Source organism: Peromyscus leucopus, chromosome 16_21 (genome assembly GCF_004664715.2).
Source record: "Peromyscus leucopus breed LL Stock chromosome 16_21, UCI_PerLeu_2.1, whole genome shotgun sequence".
Classification (NCBI taxonomy): Eukaryota; Metazoa; Chordata; class Mammalia; order Rodentia; family Cricetidae; genus Peromyscus; species Peromyscus leucopus.
The window spans coordinates 31,705,575-31,725,878 of NC_051084.1; the positions used below are offsets into that span (position 1 = coordinate 31,705,575).

The window sequence follows — 20,304 nt, forward strand, 5'->3', positions numbered from 1 at the left end:
GCCAGTAACCACCACCCTGAAGAGAGGCCGAAATGTTTGGCCACCTCCGATATTCCTGTCAGCATTGTAAATTTTAAAACAACCCATAACAACGCATTAACTATTTCAATAAACATTCCCCACCATAAAGTAGCCGTAAGCTGCCCACAAGGCAAATTATCACACAGCAAACAACCTTGTAAAAACATTAATAAATCTTTTCTGGTACATGAAAATCAGCTCAAACGTGCTCCATTCAATAGCCTCCCTAAGTGATCCCAGTGACACCAATAAACCGAACTCTAAGGACAGCAGATGGAGACAGAGCAGCCGGCCTTTGACTTAAAGTATGTCTCTGTTTTTACTTCACTAATCTAATAGAAGAGTCCTACTTGCCCTGAGAATTAACTACCGAGGTGGAAATCAGATTTTCGATGGAGAGTCGTTTTGAACCTACATTTTTTAAGTAAAGAGTCGGGTTCTCACCTAAAACTTCATAATTTTTCTTCAGATTTTTAGCTATAGAAGAAGGAGTCACCCTATAAAGATCTGTAGCTTATGAAGTAGTGAAAATGGTCGGCTGGCAATGGCCATAAGCTGGAAATTAAGAAAGATGAAGAAATTCAGGAACTGCTGACTCAGAATAACCTATGAATGCAACCTGCTGTGTATGTATATATGTGTGTATGTGTGTGTGCCTGTGCGTATGTGTGTATATGTTTATATGTGTGTATGTATATATGTGTGCATGTGGGTGTACACATTTTCTTTCTGATAATGTTATTTCATTCCTCTTTATGGTTGAATAAAATTCTGATGCATGTATACCACAATTTCTTTCTCTGCTCAACTACTGCTGGACATTTAGGCTTGTCCCATATCTTGACTATTATCAATGCTACAGGAATGAGCACAGATATACGTGTATCTCCGTGACATGCTGACATAAATCTTTTGTGTATATACCTAGAAGTGGAGGTTTGAGATCCTTCCATGCTTATTTCCATATACATACATATTGGGGGAGAGAAATTTGAAAAATAAAAGTAATAGCATCTTTTGTCCAGTGTGCACATCAATAAGATATGTGTTGAATAGAATGAAACATGTTTGGGATGAATTGAATTTTGGTAGGCCATGCTACTGTATAATTGAACATTTTAAATACCTTGTAATGAATTCTTAAATGATATATGAAATGCTTGGAGATTTTCAGAAGCAGATTTATAAGTGTCACAAATAATCGTTTTACTTGACTTGGTAAATAAGAAATAGAATGCTAAGACCGACATGAATATTTTAATGTAACAGTCTTTGGCTCACTTATGCTTAAAAGGAAGTATTTAATCAGGATTCTTTCAAGAGAGCTGAAATCATTACAGAGTGAGAAAGGAAGGATCTTCTCCCAATTGAGCAATTAACATATTTCATCTAACAATGGCCATTGATGTGAATCTCCTGATCATAGATTCTTCCAGAAGCTTAGCACCTCCCATCTCCCAGTTCCCACTTGCAGGTTTTTCTTAGACTGCACTTAAGTAAGTCTAGATGCACTCTTATTTTTAAAAGTCTTTGATAAAATGTGTACAGCCTCCACTTTCATAAAAGCTCAGATGGTGGCTTGCTCTACCTTACATGTTCTTTGGGCAACCCCCAGGTCAGTGGTCATGACTCCTTTCTTTCCATACATCATAATGCAGCTGGAATCTGCCATCTTCCTCTTTTCTCTATGATTACAACAAGCCTGGGCTTCTGTACTCTTATATCCTCAGAGTTCTTAAACTCAAGGGTTAGCCTAGGGTGATTTTCTTTGTGGTTAGTCATCACCCATCTGGAATTTTTTCCTTTATAATTTTTATTTGTGTATTCAAAGTATTCTAAAGGACGATTGTGAGAACTACACCTGACGTATTTATATAATGCACTTATTAAATAGATATATACTAACTACTATAATCAGATTAATATGACAAGCACCACCCAGACTCCTGGAATCTACTCATATTAAAGCTGAAAGTTTATCCATATCTGTCACCATGCACAAAACTCAAGTCCAAGTGGATCAAAGACCTGAACATAAATCCAGTTACACTAAACTTAATAGAAAAGAAAGTAGGAAGCACTCTTGAATGCATTGGCACTGGAGACCATTTCCTAAATAAAACACCAACAGCACAGACCCTGAGCACAACAATTAATAAATGGGACCTCTCGAAATTGAGAAGCTTTTGCAGGGCAAAAGACACAGTCAATAAGACAAAAAGACAGCCAACAGAATGGGAAAAGATCTTCACCAACCCCACATCTGACAGAGGATTGATCTCCACAGTATATAAAGAACTCAAGAAACTAGACATCAAAATACTGAACAGTCCAATTAAAAAATGGGCTAAAGAGCTAAACAGAGAATTCACAAAACAAGAATCACAAATGGCTGAAAGACATTTAAAGAAATGCTCAACATCCTTAATCATCAGAGAAATGCAAATCAAAACGACTCTGAGATACCACCTTACACCTGTTAGAATGGCTACAATCAAAAACACCAATGACAGTCAATGTTGGAGAGGATGTGGAGCAAAGGGAACACTCCTCCACTGTTGGTGGGAATGTAAACTTGTACAACCACTGTGGAAATCAGTATGGCGGGTTCTCAGAAAATTAGGAATCGAACTACCTCAAGACCCAGCCATCCCACTCTTGGGCATATACCCAAGGAATGCTGATTCATACCATAAAGATACATGCTCAGCTATGTTCATAGCAGCACTATTTGTAATAGCCAGAACCTGGAAACAACCTAGATGCCCATCAACGGAAGAATGGATGAAAAAAATGTGGTACATATACACAATGGAGAACTACTCAGCAGAGAAAAACAATGACAGCATGAAATTTGCAGGCAAATGGATGGAACTAGAAAAAATCATCCTGAGTGAGGTAACCCAAACCCAGAAAGACAGTCATGGTATGTACTCACTCATAAGTGGATTCTAGATATAAAATAAAGAACAATCAGACCACAACCCATAGAACCATAGAGGCTATATATATAGCATGGAGGTCCCTAGGACGACTGTGGCTTATAATAAATTTCGGTTTTACTAAAAAAAAAAGAAATAAGAAAAAAAAAGCTGAAAGTTTGTATCTTTTGACTAACAACCCTTGTTCTGTTATTTCCTTAACCCCAGCTCCCACCCTCCACTCTTTGCTTCCATAAATCTGACTGGCTTAGATTCCACACATAAATAAAATAACACATTATTTCTCTCCCTCTTTCTTGCATTATTTCCCTTTAAGTTCTCCCAGTTTGTTCATATTATTATTGAAAACAGAAAGATTTCCTTCTTTAAGGATAAAGAATATTCTATTTTGGGTCTGTATACCACGTTTTCTTTCCATTATTTTTTAAGTTAGATAGAGTACTCTTGTACACATGTGTTATTATGCTTTGTCTGTCTTCATCCTATTTCCCATTTCCCTCTCCAGTCCCCTTCCCACCTCTCTTGCTGGCCCCTTCTGTTTTCATGTTGTGTGTGTTCTATGCTCTGCAGCTTCTTAAAATCTCTCCCTCTCCTTCCATGTTCTCCGTCTACTTTGATGACTTATATACATAGAGACAGACAGACAAACAGACTTGAATCTAGCTTCCTCTTACGATGTGCCACATTTTCTTTATCCATCCATCACTGGTGACACTTAGGTTGTTTCCGCATCTTGTCTGCTGTGAACAGTGCTTCAGTGAACACAGGAGTGGAGCTGTCTCTTCAAGACTCTGGGTTTATTTCCTTTGGATGTATACCCGGAAGTGGAATTCCTGGGTCACATGGTAGTTCTGTCATTAGTTTTTATATTTAAAATTTTGAATTTATTTCCTATACTTTCTACTTATTTTAGTCATGTTTTTATTGTTTGAGAATTTCAGACATGCACATGTGTCTTGATAAAGTTTAAACCCCATTCCCTCCAATTCTTCCCCATCCCCTCTGACTCCTTCCCATCCCCTCTGACTCCTCCCTATCCCCTCTGACTCCTCCCTATCCCCTCTGACTCCTCCCCATCCCCTCTGACTCCTCCCCATCCCCTCTGACTCCTCCCCATCCCCTCTGACTCCTCCCTATCCCCTCTGACTCCTCCCCATCCCCTCTGACTCCTCCCCATCCCCTCTGACTCCTCCCTATCCCCTCTGACTCCTCCCCATCCCCTCTGACTCCTCCCTATCCCCTCTGACTCCTCCCCATCCCCTCTGACTCCTCCCCATCCTCTCCGACTCCTCCCCATCCCCTCCAACTCCTCCCCATCCCCTCTGACTCCTCCCCATTCCCTCTGACTCCTCCCCATCCCTTCTACCAATTTCACCTCCCAATATCCTGTGCTATATTTAGGCCCATTGAGTCCACTTAGGGTCCTCTCTCTCTCTCTCTCTCTCTCTCTCTCTCTCTCCTCCCCCCCCCCCGTGTGTGTGTGTGTGTGTGTGTGTGTGTGTGTGTGTATAAGAAAACAGACTCTCCACCATAAATTGCCAACAGCTCCTCAGTGAGGGGTGAGATTTCATGACCCCTTCCCCCATCTATGGTGGGATTTCATCTGGTTTGATCTTGTGCAGGGCTTGTGCATTCAGCCATAGTCACTCCGAGTTTGTGTTCAGAGGCCCTATCATATCCAGCAAATGATGTGTGACTATCCACTACTTCTAGCTCTTACAGTTACCTGTCCTTGCATCTGTGCTGAGTCCTGAGCATTGAAAAGAGGGGTATGATACAGGCGTCTCATTTAGAGCTGAGCACTGTAAGCTCTCTTATTCTCTACTCACCGATCAGTTTTGGATCTCTGTATTAATCACCACCTACTTCAAAAAGAAGCTTCTCTGGTGAGGGTTGAGAGATTCTATAGTCCATGAGTATAAAGACAAGCACTTAGAGGGCAATTTATTATTACATCCATTTAGCAGGGTAAAAAGCAGGTTCTTTCCTAGGACTTATGGAACAGGCCTTAAATCTATCAGAAAGCAGTTGGTTACTCTCATAACATCCATACCACTGATGCACCAGCAGGCATATCTTGCCAGGCCAGTTGTTACTGTAGCTAATGGTGTTCACATCTAAGTAAGACTGTTGATGATTCTTCTCTCCCAGTGGCATGCTTAGAACATTCCACCACTGCGAAAGTTTAATGGCTGTGCTACCTGGATCCTGTTTAGAAAGTCCTTTCCTGGGCCTGTAAGTTGAAGCCAATTCCTTACTTTTTCCACTGACAGATTAATGGTAAGCTGGCCTGATGTTGATTATTACTGGATTTTTTTTTAAGGAACTCCCATACTGTTCCCACAATTGCTGTGAGTTTACATTCTCACCTCAAGTGTACAGAAGTTCTCTGTTGATGACACTAGTTCTTACTGTAGACTGTCTTCTACCCCTATTCAGGTGGTTATTATGGAAAGGGCAAAAGGATTTTACTTTTTAAATTTAAGCTCTTAACTAACCTGAAAGCATTTCTTTTGGGTTTTTATTTATTTTTTAATTTTCAATTAAAATATAATTACATCATTCCCCACTCCCCTTTCCCACCTCCAACCCCACCCCCCATGTAACCCCCTTGCTCTCTCTCTATTCATGGCTTCTTTTTCTTTAACTGTTGTTACATTTATTTATTTATTTATTTATTTATTTATTTATTTATTTACATATATATGCCTAAATATATAACTACAACCTGCTTAGTCTGTGTACTGTTACTTATATGAATATCATTTCAGGGCCAAGCCTAGACAAGGAACTACAAGCAACTCAGAAATACTATGAGCTGAAGGCAATTTTACAAAGTAAATTTCATGCAATTTATTTCTAATTTGCTTCATTGATAAGACTTTAATTTAAACTCAGTTCTACTGAATATTATGTTCCTTCTGGTCTTCCAATTATCTGAAAAGGGTTGAAGTTTAGTAAAAGAAAAAAAAGCACTTGTTCATTCCTGAGCATCATCACTAAGAAAGAATCATTTTGTGCTGAGCATACCACCTAGAAGGACGTTTGGACACATGGGACATCACTATTACGCAAACTGAAATTCAGCTGGAATATCGGGTCTAAAGCCCTAATGTCCTAAGGAATGATTAGCACAAACACTGAGGGCTTTAATTGTCCTGTCCATCAAGAGACATCGCTGTGAAGGCATATTGGAACCAAATATTGCCATCTCCCCTCCCACTCTGTGTGTATGGTGTGTGTGTGTGTGTGTGTGTGTGTGTGTGTGTGCCAGAGGTCCACGTCGGATGTCTTCCTCCATCGCTCTCTACCTAACTGTGTTGAAGGAGGAACTCTTGCTAACCTGAAGGTCACCGAATTGGTTAAACTGACTGGCTGGCAATCCCAGGGATCCTCCGGTCTCTACTCCCCAAGCACCGGCAATAAAGACACACCCCTTAGCACGGGGCCGTAGGGTTAAGTTCAGGTCCTCATACCTATCCAGGGAGCATTTGACCAGCTGAACCATCTCCCCAGCCCCGCCGCAACTCCCTTCTTGAGAGAGATTACTTTCTTTATGCGACCCTAGTCACCAGCCATCAGACTACATACATCCAAAATCATTCCATACTGTAATTTTAGAACAGTGCTAGACCCTATGTGTGGTGCAAAAGTATATAAATGGAGAAACATCCCTATGGAAATTATAAACCATTTAAGGAATGGGTTTATGAGGTTAACACTAAACAACATCGTGATAGCTATTAATACTAGATGTGTTAGATGCTGCTAGGAACTGTTTATAAACACTAAAGGACTGTCTTTACACCTCATCATATTTTCTCAAAACAGGCTCAAGTCTGGTGCTGTTTTCCCTGCGTTTTAAAGGAAGAAAGTCTAGTGGCTAAGGCAGTGTAAACACTGTAAGTTGGGGGGATGATTGCAAAGCCCACCCTCTGTCCACTGAACAACTTGCATTCTCACAGGCAAAAGCTAAGAAGGAAGGTTACATATTGACCGTAGGACACTGGAGCAGGTGCCCCGAGGAAGGCACTGCTCCAGTGTAGCTTTGAAGAATGATTAGTCGTTAAATACGTAAACAGAAAGGGGCTAGATCGTCTAAATACCAAGTTATATAAACCTTGTGTGAAGGTCAGAAGGCAAGAATAACAGGCATGATCAGGGAGACAAGAATCAAGGGGGTGTGGTGTGTTCCAACCTGGACATGCATCTGAAGGAAAGCGTTCTAATTTCAATCACATTCTCGTCGACATACAAATGTGTCTCAGCCCACATAGCGCTCAACTCGATAATGTCAACTTTAATTTGTAACAAAGGTCTTGGGAGCCTGTGGAAATGGGATGTGTTTTATAAAGCTATTGTAAGCATTAAGGGTAGAAGAGAGGAAGGAATTAAATTTCAGCCTAGATTAGCAAACCTTATTTTATTCATAAAAACCAAGGCCCCGAGAAAATGTCTTGATTTATAACTGCTCAAAGTAATACATGTGCCTGGGGTCTCTGCAGCAAGCAGCTGGTACTCACTGTCACCATGCCTGGGTAGCACCGACTTACAGGATGAAATCTAAGCAGGTAGATGACCGGATTTTGTCCCAGATAGCAAGAAAGAAGCCTCCAAATCTTCAGGCTCATGTGGCTTTCTCATCTGCTACCTTCATCGTGGTGTGCCCGCCCCTCATCGACCACAACCTCTCTCACCCTTTTCCACCAATCCTACTCCGGTATTACTCTTGATTCTTCTGACCTGATTCAAGTGCAAGCATTCATTCCGCAGGAAAGAACAACAAAAGCCCACTCATGTTTAGGACGCAGCATGCAATAACTTTTCAAAAGAGAGGAGTTCAGAGGAAATGGCCAGTGAGATGGCTCAGCAGGTAACGGCTCTTGATGCAAACCACATCCCAGGAACCCACACGGTGAGAGGAGAGACCCGATTCCCACAAGGTGTCCTCTGTCCTCACACACATACCATAGATTGTATGTGCGGAAATATAATCTCTCTCTCTCTCCCTCCCTCCCTCCCTTCCTCTCTCCATCCTTCCTCTCTCCATAATTTTTTAAAAATATTTTTAAAAGAAACAAAGCAAAGTACAACAAGGGTCTACCTAAAGAAATCTCTCAAACAAAGATATTAAAATATAGTCATTGTGCTCAAGTAAGTAAACCTATGGCATTTAAATCTTCTAAAGACATATATATATTTATAATCAAATCTCTAGTACAAATTATAATAAAAACATTGTTTCTTTCCCATTTCCTTTTGTGGCCAGAAATTTAAGCATTTAAAACTACATATATATGGAAACTGTTTATGACTAATAAAAAGCCAATCCCTCAAAAAAAGGTATATATACAAGAGAAATAATATACACAAATATTTCACAGGAAATGAAAGAAAGTTTAATGAATTGATTAACTGGCCAATCATAACTTAAAAGCTTGGGTGATATTATTATTTTCTTTTTTTTCCCAAGGTGGATACAGAAATGAAATCAATTAGAATACGTAAAATTGGGCAAAGGGGAATCTGCTAGCATTTGCACACAAAAAAGTAAGGGCTAACTGCATTTAAAAGTAAGACAAGACAGGTTCGTTTGAACGGCCCACAGGCTGAGGCCGAGACTGTGGGCATGTTTCTTTGCTCGTGAAAACAATGGCAGCCGTAATACCTCGTGAATACTGCCATGGTCAGATACCGTGAGAACGGAAGGGTACATTAGTGGAGGCAGCCACAGACCCTGCCCTCCCGCAGCTTGCACTCTGCTATGACAAAGAATGTCAAGTACCATGGGATCAGAAAACCGGTCTCCACCAAGTCTCTGCATAAAGAACCCAGCCTTTATATCAAGGAAGTTGTCTTGCTGAATTAGCAATTTTACAGAGATCTGAATCTCTCCCAGTAAGACGAAAAAGAACCAAAAAAAGTACTTTTCACTGTGTGCTTAATAGATTTTTTTTCTGAGCTTTAAAGGAACAGGATGGAAGATAAGGACAAATCCCACCCAAATCAAAAAGCAGCTGATGCCCTGGCCCTTTAAGATCCACCCGGCCAGGCAATGCTGACTCCAGGTCTGGAGTCAGGCTGACTTGGGCCTGCAGTCCAGCTTCTTGCCTCTTAGGAGGGTCACAGAACTCTGGCGTTCTCGCCTACAAATGGCACTGATAGAACTGAGTCTACTGAACTGCTGTGACATTCAGTGACTTCCTTCATAAATGCTCTAGTCCCACTATGTGTCACAGAGTGATGGCTTAGACAGGAGCGTATATGACATGCGCACACTCGCGGGCACTCCACGTGGTCCTTGTCTCCTCTCCTCACACATCTGCCCTCCGGATCATCCTCTCAGAGCGCTCCCCTTGGCCTGAAGCACCTCAATTAGCTAATGGATGAACCTAATCATGGGAAATATGCTAATGAGGAGGGCCCAGTCCAGACAGTAGTGACTACTGCCTGCCAATTCAAACACCCCCTGATGGTAAAATGTGATCTTGGAAACAGAACTGGACTGGAGGCTGTATAGTCCAGGGCGGTGGTCCATGGTGTGATTGCTGAGCAGCGCGTCGGGGAATCCACTGCAGTAGCTCCCGGTAACGCTGACACCCCGTGTTATGTCTGCTAACACCCACTTAAACAAACAGCATGTTCTTTTTCTGTGTGAAGTCTGTGTCAAGATAATCCATTTGCCCTAGTCCAGAACACCCTCTAAAACAAATATAACTCTTACAGAAATAAGGCCACACGAAGGTTAAATGCCCAGTTTTGAAGAGATATTGTTTTACGTCTATGATAGAGCAAGAACCTAGAACACAATCTAATTCTCTTCTTGGGCTAATGTTTTCTAAGGCATATCACATGGACTTAATGCGGTTTAACAAAAATACTGCTTTGAAAACTCACGCACAAAGGGCCCAAAACTTGTGAATCCGGCAACGGTGAGATAATCACGCTCTCTGACAGACACGCTAATGCAGAAGATTCTTAAATGCCAGGTCATCCATTTTGCCGTGACTCTGGACACCAGCTACCACTGAACTTGTTCTCAGTTTTCAGGCCACCTAATTTAAACGGCTAATGGTCTGCTCTAACCCAAATAAGCCTGGCAGCAAAGTAAAAGCTTGACGACCCTGACACCTAGTGGCCACACAGAAACTGCAGCCAACTCAGCCTAAAGAGAAGGGCCAGCCTCTGCCGCAGTGTCTGTCACCACCACACGTGGCATGTATCATTGTGAATCCTGGGTGTGGACAGTACCAATTCTAAAAGCAAACTTGCAAAGGTTTGATTCATCTCTGGGATTATCTTGAGACTATGCAAGTAGGCCAAAAAGGCATGCAATATTTGTTAGGAATATTTCCCTTTAACGTTCCACATTTAACAAGGTTTTACTCATCTTCAAGCATAAAATAAAATAAACCACAAAGCTGAAGGTCAATTGCTATTGTTGAAAATTTCAGACGCTTTTCCCTCACTCTGTATGTTCATCCACGCCCTTTTCCTGGTCTTGGTATGGGTTTTTGATTCCCCCTTCGACATATTCTGCCAAATCCAAAAGCCATGTGGCCAAGCCACCACAGAAGTTCCCTTTGTGCTGCTGAGACGTCATTACCAAAGGGTAGTCAGACCTTCACAAAGGCAGCAGGAATCCTCTTTGGAAGAAATAAAAGGACGTGTGCAGAAAGCCCTCAGTACCCATCTAAGAGCCAAGACCACACTGAACACTGTGGGTAGCCAGATGAACACAGAGAGATCAGCACAAGCTATTTCTGCCCCCATCATTAGAAAATAAGTCTCCCCGACCTGCCTGCACCTCTGACAGGTGGGACAGCAGGAAGCCTGAATTGTTCACCTTCTCCACCAGAGGAGAGCCCCGAATCCTACCTGCTGACGTTTGAAGGCTAAATAATCCAGGGTTTCCAGCTCCTTCCCAAGCTTCTGGTAGGTCTTCTGGAGGTCAGATTTGTTGGAAACATTTCTGAGAGACTCAAATGTTCTTTGGAACTGAAAATGAAAAGAAAAGCAGATTATCATAGTGACAAATTTTTTCTCAAATTCCCAGCTCGCTAACAGAGTCAATAATGCGCTTCAGTTTTACCCACCATAATTCAGAGGCAACAAATGCTAGCTAATTATCTTTCAGTGGACTGATTAGAGGTGATTATGAAGAGGTGAATACTGTGTGTGTGCAACCAATATTATATGTGAATGAGAAGTCCATTCAATCCTCATTCTAACAGAAAGAGCATATGTCATTCAGAGAAAAAGAACTTTCATGCTTTAGGATGCCCTGGGGGGAAAAAAATGAGACTTAATGTATAATTTTAAGTCTAACAAAGAAACATTATACGGTTCTTAGGGCTGGGAGATGTTTCAGTCAGGAAAGTGCTTACTATGCAAGCTTGAGAACCTGAGTTTGAATCCCCACCATCCATGGAGAAGCCAGGTGTGGCTGTTCATGTCTGTAATCCCAACACTGGGGAACATAGTCAGGACAATCACCCAAACCCGATGGCCAGCCAGCCTAGCCAATAGCAGGCTTCACTACCACTTTACTAAGCCAACATGATCCCTAATTACATTCTAAATATTTGTCCTTACACACAGATAAGTGTAGTCCTCACCCCTCATCAAGGAAACTTCTCCTTGTATCAGATGGAGATTGTTACAGAAGCCTACACCTGATCAAAATATAGAGCTGTGATATCCAGTCCCATGTGATGCCCAGTCCCATGTGATGTCATGAGACAGGATAATAAGATTTTACAGGTTATAATTAAGTTCCCAGTGATGTGATTGGATCCTTGGTGTATTAAACTCTAAGGAGTAAGTCCTATTAGAATGGCATTCTACTGAATCATGTCCTCCTTGGATTGAGATAAAGGCAACATGCTTATCTCAATCCAAGGTGAAGTGCTGTGGATATTGCTCTGTATGCTGTGAATGTGTTGCTCTGATTGGTTAATAACTAAAGTGCCGATTGGCCAGTAGCCAGGCAGGAAGTATAGGTGGGACAGAGAGAGAGAGGGAATTTCTGGGAACGGGAAGGCTGAGTCAGGAGTTGCCAGACAGACAGAGAGGAAGCAAGATGTAAAAGTACTGGCAAGCCACAAGCCACGTGGCAACTTATAGATGACTAGAAATGGGTTAATTTAAGATATAGGAACCAGATAGCAAGAAGCCTGCCACAGCCATACAGTTTATAAGTGATATAAGTCTCTGTGTGTTTGCTTGGGTCTGAGCAGCTGCAGGAGCCAGAACACAGGAAAACTTCAACTATAATGAAGAGAAAATTGAAATGCTTCCATAGAAGGACAACAAATTAATCCAACAAATATCACTTAACACCTACTCTCATCAAGATGCTATGAATATAAAATCTATTTCCTTCCCTGAAGGAACTTAAAGGTTATAGGGAAAAGTAGACATGAAACCGTAAATGGGAAGGGCATTGACATTTACCAAGTGCGTGTTCAGCCTCGGGTATGTTATACCTTCCAACTGAACTCTCGCATCAATAATAGGAGTTCCTATTCCATTCCCATTCTCAAGTGAGTAAACCAGGTCTCAGAAAGCTTGAGGGACTTTCCTCCAGTGTCTGATCTTTCTATAGAAAACGGGGTGCAACCGAGAGGGAAGAGGAGCATGCAGTGACCATTTTAAAGCTCACTGAGAGGGACTGGGGGGCTCACATGACACAGAAGTCATGAGGCAACCTGAGTTGGACCACAGAGAACATGCAATTTCAGAGTCCTAGGGATGAACCAACTCTACTCCTCAGTCTATCGGCTTTAGCTTTTTATTGATGTTTATTATTCATTTACTTTTTGTGTATGTGTGTAGGCACACATGTGAATTGACACACATGTGAAAGTCAGGGGACAACTCATGAGACTCAGTTCTCTCCTTCGGCTTCTCTTCCGTCCCAGGGATGGAACTCGGGGTGCCAGGCTTGGCAGCAGGCGCCTTTGCCCAACTGATCCATTCCACCAGTCCTCTATCCATCAGTCTAAACACATCCAAAATCTGTCCATTTCCCCACTCTTGTAGCACAAAAACCAATTTCTTTTCAACATAGTTTTAATAACCTTTACATTAAATATCTATTTTGTGACATGATCTTTTCTGTGCCTTGGCCATTTTTTTGGTCGCTTCTCTGTACGTTTAAATCAAAGTCACACCAGATCCAAGACTCTAAACAATATATTTTCTCTATGAATCAATTACTATAAGATATTTACCAAAAGTTACACTAAATTTTAAAATGTTCTTTATGCCCTACGTTTTCTCTTCTCTGAAAAATAGTCTTTCTAATTAAAGATGCCATCATGTTCTCATTTATCTATATAAACCTTATGCAACTCCAGGGAACTTCAAAATAAGAAACACACAAAAACAGTATTTCCAGGTAATACATTCATGCCCAAAGAAGAAAGTGAGAAAATACAGTAATGCCCCATCATCAAGAGAGTGCTTTAACTGAAGGTCAGCGTTTGCATAATGTGGAGATTTTAGCTTGAGTTTTCATCATCAGGACTCATCTCCTCCATTTATCAATACTAAAGTGCTCTAGGTCCCTGAAGACTGTCATGACTACACTCTTAACTTGATTGCTCCTACTTACAAATAGTCATCGTGGAGACGTTGAATAAAATTTACAACATGGCATTAGTTGGATTTCTGTAATGCATTTTGCACCCTCACCAATTACCCATATGTATACTTAGGGTGCTATGTACTAAAAGCAATACTTTCGATTTGTTGATAAAGCTGAGGCCCAGGGGATAAAGATGAACCTGGTGAAGCTCAGCTGTGCTCACGAAGACTGACTGTTGACTTGGTTTGAGTACTGTTCTTTCGTCTAGGTACTTGGCCATCAAAAGGGACCTTTGAGATTGACTAGAGTAGCAGTACACTGTAGTTTCATTGTACTATTTCTCAAAATAAATGAAAATTTTTTCACTTGGAAATAATTTGGGAAAGGAAGAACAATTAAAAAGATATTAATATTCCTGGAATTTGCATGTTTGAAATGTTAAGGGGAAATTTAACTGAGCCAAGAATCCCAAAATAATTTGTCAATCTTTAAATTGACAAATTTAAAGATTTAATTTAATTCACCCTGTTTCTTGTTTTAGCTCATCACAAACCAAATTCAAACCCTAAAAAAAATCAACAAATCAATTGGAAATAAAAACAAATGTATGTGTTTTCTAAAACTGTAGAGATTGGATATTAAAGTGATCTCTGAGCTGAGAAACAAATCCAATTTTGTCCTATTTGACTACCTTATCATATATCAAAGGGCATACAAGATAAGAGTAAAGAGATGCAGACAATATCCCTATACCAATACCCAGAGTACAAGCAGGCATTATGAACACTCCCACAGTGTGCTCTTCCATCACACTGTCTCGGTTCAGAAATAATAATAATAGTAATCCATCAAACAAAACAGCAGAGGCCATGCTTGTTCATCTCCCATTAAAATAACTGAAAATTTGTCTCACAAGAAAAAAGAAGCATGAAATAGGCAACAGGAAAATATCTAGTTTGACTCAGCACTCCCTCTCTCCCAAAATACATCTATTCTCCTTTTCCCTGACAATACATATTTAAATAAATCTAAGCCAATGTTCTGTACAAACTACATAGCCAATCAGTTTGTAAAAATTATGTATATTCATGGAAAAAATTTGAGAAGGAGGATGAGAAGAAATTGGCTGAAGCTGCAAGAAAAAAGAGACACCAGGACTCGGCAAGTCCTGTTTCCCTTGGCCCTGGCTGCCTGCTCTCCTAGGATTGGTTGATTCAAATAACCAGGACTCCAGCAGTCTACCTACCACCTGTGCCCCATGAGAAGACACCCAGTAGTGCTACCCAAGCAAAGGCAACTCAGTAGCTATCACTTTTTTCTTATTTAATATCGTACATGTTTGTTCAAAATTCTAGGCACTGCTGTAGCATAAAAAAAAAGCCCCAGCAACACTTGGCTTAGTCTGGGAGGAAGGGACTGGACCTCCCTGGACTGAGTCTACCAAGTTGACCACAGTCCTCGGGGGAGGACTTGTCCTGGAGGAGGTGGGAATGGAGGGTGGGCTGGGGGTAAGGGGAGGGTGTGGGAGGGGGGAGAATAGGGGAACCCATGGCTGATATGTAGAACTGAATGGTATTGTAAAATAAAAAATATATATCAAAAAAAAAAAGAAACAATTAAAATGTTAGAAGGAAAACAAATACAAAAAAAAAAAAAAAAAAAAGCCCCAGCATTAACAGCTTAGATGCAAGATTGTAAAACATCAGTAGTGAACTTCTGCCCTCCGGGGTCCTCCCATTGTGCTGTAAGCCTGTATTTAAGACCTCCTACCCCCTTCAAGAAATGACATTCGACATTTAAAATTAAATATATATATAATTGAATGAATACTGCGAATGTAATCTATGAATACCACAAATGTGATTAATATCATGAGTGTAATTTAAAAAATAAATAAATTTTAAAAAAAAGAAGCCCAAAATTCTTTCAGGAGGAAGGGGGATGTCAGACACTTTCCTGAAGTAGTAAAGATAAAATGGGAGGAGAAGACAAAAGTAAACCCTTGTCTGCTGTTCTGCAAATCAGGTCAAGAAACAAAAACTGCAGTGATGCTTTATTTGTATGTTAATAAAGTTGCCTGGAGATCAGAGGTTAAAAAGCCATTAAGCTGAAGTCTGGCAGTAGTAGCACACACCCTTAATCTGATCACATGGCAGGCAGAGTCTCTGTGTGGTCAAGGACACAGCCAAGTGTGGTGACACAAGCCTTTAATCCTAGTACCAACCACAGAGACCTGGCAGTCTGTATAGACAGGCAGTGACGAGGAAGTCATGTGTCTGGGCTTAGAGCCAATGAGAAAGCAGAACAAGAAAGCAATAAAACACAAGTCACACAGGAAGAAGCTCTCTCTCTCTCTCTCTCTCTCTGGGGAAGCTACTGCTGGTGGTAAGCTAAAGCTAGTTGTGGCTATTGCTCTGATCTCTGGCTATTTCCTCTGTATTTGGCTCTGTGTTTCTTATTTACTACGACTGTTTAGAATTTTGTCTACATTTTAGAATTTCATCCACAATAACTGTAAGTCACCTTTTTAGAAATAAGTCTGTGTACTCAGTAGAGAACTGGATGTTTTAAGTTAATTCCCTCTACATAAAAAGAAATACATGGTAGTTGTGTGCATTTATGCTAATGTTGACTATAACTCTCTTCTTGAGGAGGGCAGAGACCACAGTGAGGAAAAAACTTTGAAGAGTAATTTAAGGGTCTGGAGAGATGGCCCAGAACTCACACTAGGCAGCTCACATCTACCTTTAACTCTAGTTCCAGGAGATCTAATGCCCTCTTCTGGCCTCTGCGGGCACTGCACTCACATGGCACATACCCCCTCATACACAGACACACTTGTACATAAAATTAAAAGTAAAATAAAAATCTTTTGAAAAAGAAATTTGAGGTGAATGGAGGAAGTCAAGTTAGAAAAGTTGTAACTGAAGGGCACTAGCAGGCCCAGGCTTGGCACATACAGTGCTGACAGGCCTTGCCCTTCCCTCTTTCCCCTTTGTAAACCATAGCCACCAAGGCCTATTCCCTTATTTGGACACTTTCTTATGCTAGATTCATTCCTGAAGCTGACTACCAAAGTCCAGCCAACAAAAGCCCCCTTTCGTTCACCTAATTATCATACCCAATCAAAATATACCACCACATCCTAGCCCGTCCTAACACAGACCTCCCCCGTCTCTCTTCGTAAAAATGACACCTGCAAGGTCATTTGCTGCTGTTTTTCTGCCTGAACCAGAAAGCAGCCACTGTAACTTTTCTTCCCCACTTAATAAAGGATCTCTCTGTGAAAATAGGTGTTTGCGTGTGATTTGTGCCTGGTCTGGGGTGTGGGAGGGAGCCCCCAATGTGCGGGGGTTTCTTCAATAACTATTAAGTACAATGAATAGGAATTTAAAGTTCAGACTGCAGGTGGGGAGAAAGAAGGTAAAAGAGATGTGAAGTTGCTAAAAGACCTTAGAAAGGATTGAGAGGAGCTGGGCAGTGGTGGCGCATGCCTTTAATCCCAGCACTTGGGAGGCAGAGCCAGGCGGATCTCTGTGAGTTCGAGGCCAGCCTGGGCTACCAAGTGAGTCCCAGGAAAGGCGCAAAGCTACACAGAGAAACCCTGTCTCGAAAAACCAAAAAAAAAAAAAAAAAAAAAAAAAAAGAAAGAGAAAAAGAAAAAAAGAAAGGATTGAGAGGTACCGCAGTTCGTAAGTGCTTGCCTAGCATGTACAAAGCCCTGGGTTCAGTCCCCAGGACCACATAAGACAGGTGGGCTGGCACTTGCTTGCAATCCCAGCACTCAGGAAATGGAAACAAGATCAGAAAGTCAAGGTCATATTCAGCTACAGTTTGAGGTTAACCTGGGAAACATTAGACCTCTCTTCCCTCTTCCCAGAAAAATGAACCTTGAAGACTTCCCACAAAAAAAAAAAAAATAAAGCCATTTAAAATGTATTTTTTTTTTACAATATAGAAACCCTCCCTTCCATCTTCCCAGACTTTTATATTCTTTGCCATACCTGTGAACATCGTTGCTAAGCTGGAGAAGGGGGGAGGGGCAGTGTTAAGAGGGGAGAAGGATGAAGAGAGCTCATACAAAGTGGTAAAGAGGAGTGCAGTACATGATCTCCATAGAGACAGCGCCAGGGCAAGCGAGAACCTGACCAGCACTGGGTGACTCTGCCTCGCAGAGGAAAATCAATCAAACACGGGCAAAGGAGAGCCTAAGAAGCCGAGAGGTAAAATGTCCTCATATGCATTCTTTGTGTAAACCTGCTGGGAGGGCGCAAGCTCCAGATGCTTCTGTCAGCTTCTCAGAGTTCTCCAAGAAGTGCTCAGGAAAGCAGAAGACCACGTCTGCTAAAGAAAAGGGGAAATCTGAAGACATGGCAAAGGCTGACAAGGCTCGTTATGAGAGAGAAATGAAAACCTACATCCCCTCACCAAAGGGGGAGACCAAAAAGAAGTTCAGGGACCCCAGTGCACCTGAGGCTTCCTTCAGTCAGCCTTCTTGTTCTGTTCTGAGTATCGCCCCAAAATCAAAGGAGAACACCCTGGGCTCGTCCGTTGGTGATGTTGCAAAGAAACTGGGAGAGATGTGAGCAACACCCCAACACTGCTGCAGACGAGAGTCTGTGAGGAGAAGGCTGCCGAGCTGAAGGAAAACACGAGAAGGATATCGCTGCCCACAGAGCTGAAGGAAACCCCGATGCGGCGGAAAGGGGGTGGTCAAGGCTGAAAAGAGCAAGAAAAAGAAGGAAGAGGAAGATGAAGAAGAGGATGAAGAGGATGAGGAAGATAAAGAAGATGATGATGAATGAATTAGTTCTAGCACAGATTTTTTTTCTTGCCTATAAAGCATTTAATCCCCCTGTACACAACTCACTCCTTTTAAAGAAAAAAACTGAAATGTAGAGTTGTGTAAGATTTGTTTTTAAACTGTACAGTGTCTCTTTTCGTATAGTTAACACACTACCGAACGTGTCTTCAGATAGCCCTGTCCTGGTGGTATTCTCAATTGCCCCTAACCTTGCCTGGTACAGTCTCGGGGTTGTAAATTGTCATGGAAATTTAAAGCAGGTTCTTGTTGGTGCACGGCACAAAATAGTTACACATGGGGATGGTAGGGTTTTTGTTTTGTTTGTTTTGGTTTTTTTTTTTTCATCTTCAGTTGTCTCTGATGCAGCTTATACAAAGATAATTGTTGTTCTGTTAACTGATTGCAAAAAAAATGCAGCTGTTTTGTTGACATTCTGAATGCTTCTAAATAAATAAAATTTTTTATTAGTTAAAAAAAAGGGGTAAAGAGAGCTCATATAGATAAAAATAACTTCCATTTCTGATCAAACCTAATGTGGAATATGTACAGAAGGGCAATCCATAAATGAATATGAAGGCAGAGGTGGGCCTGAATGTATACTCCCAGTAAATCCTCAGAAATTTTGAGGAAAACATTACCTTTCATGGGTTGTGGAATCATGATACAAATCAACTATATCCAAATCTTAAGGGCAATGAGATACCAGCAGGGGAAAAAAAAATGGCTTTGACCATAAACAAATTGTAATTAAAAATGGTGAGGAAAGAAAGGAATGAAATCAAGAAAGTCATGGCTACTTGGAGTTCAGATGGGGTGATTAAGACAGAGTCACGCCAAAGTAACTTCATGTCCTTTGTAACTGGGGTAAATAATGTCACTGGCAGTAAGTATATCTTGACTGCAAAGATGTCTTTAAGAAAGTGTCCAAGAGGCCTCTCAGAAAGTGGGTGACCTAGAAGCCGCTTCTGTGTGACCAGGTAAAGGATAAGAGGCCGAGAAAGTGCACGTTATAATCCAAAGGGAAAGGAGGAATCAGTTGTGGAACTTCACGAAGTGGGTAGAAGAGGTGGAAATCCACAGAGACGAGGCAAGCATCGCACAGGAAAGGTACAAGGCAGCTCGGTCACAAGGAAGCAAAAGCCTGACCCAAAAGACTATTCAGAATTATTTCCCCACTTTCTATTTCGTAACTGTTGGTGACATTTTAGTGGGATTTAATGACTTCAAGTGTGTTCCCACATCCTGGATACCTCAAGGCACTTGTGCCATAACTATCTGTTTTCTCCTGTCTGAGTGGTATGGGGGACTGAGCCCTCAAGAGCAGGTTGCTCAAAAAGATTGCCAGATAAAAGTGGAAGAGATCCCCAAACTAAAAGATGTGTAAACCATCACACAGAAAGGAAGGGACTATGAAAAATCAAGGCAATGTGACTCCTCCAAGAAGTAACTTCTCAACTACCGAGCTCAAAGACACTGAAATGGGAAAACTGCAGGATGAAATTCTCAAACCTTGGGCCATCAGGATGGCCCAGTGGGCTAAGTATTTGCCACGCAAACTTGATGATTTGAGTTTGATATCCAGGACCCACATAAAGGACAGAACAGACTCCTCAGAACTGTCCTCTAGCCTTCATGCAAGCACCATGCACCTAAATCCATGCACACCCATACACACACACACACACACACACACACACACACACACACACACACCCACACACACACACACACACACACACACACACACACACACACACACACACTCGAGAAACAGAAAGACTGTAAGAGCCAGAGGCTGAAGAGGTGTGCTGCACAGTAGTGTCTTCTGGGCACGTCACAGCCAGTGCACTCGGGAACTCGCTGCAGCTATGGTTACCTGCACAAAATTAGACCTGTCAGTATTGCATCACAGAAGGGAGGACTCATGAGGCCCCAGTCCTCACTGA

At 41.5% G+C, this 20,304-nt stretch overlaps 1 protein-coding gene across 3 annotated transcripts in view; it reads right to left on the reverse strand.

Moving 5' to 3' along the window:
- Ctnna3 (catenin alpha 3) overlaps positions 1–20,304 on the reverse strand; it is a 1,489,259-nt gene that overhangs the window by 1,357,443 nt on the left and 111,512 nt on the right. For all 3 annotated transcript variants that reach the window (XM_037199948.1, XM_037199947.1, XM_028881063.2), the window contains exon 5: positions 10,842–10,961. In XM_037199948.1, the coding sequence (XP_037055843.1) occupies positions 10,842–10,961 (120 nt within the window). The remainder of the gene's footprint in view (positions 1–10,841; positions 10,962–20,304) is intronic.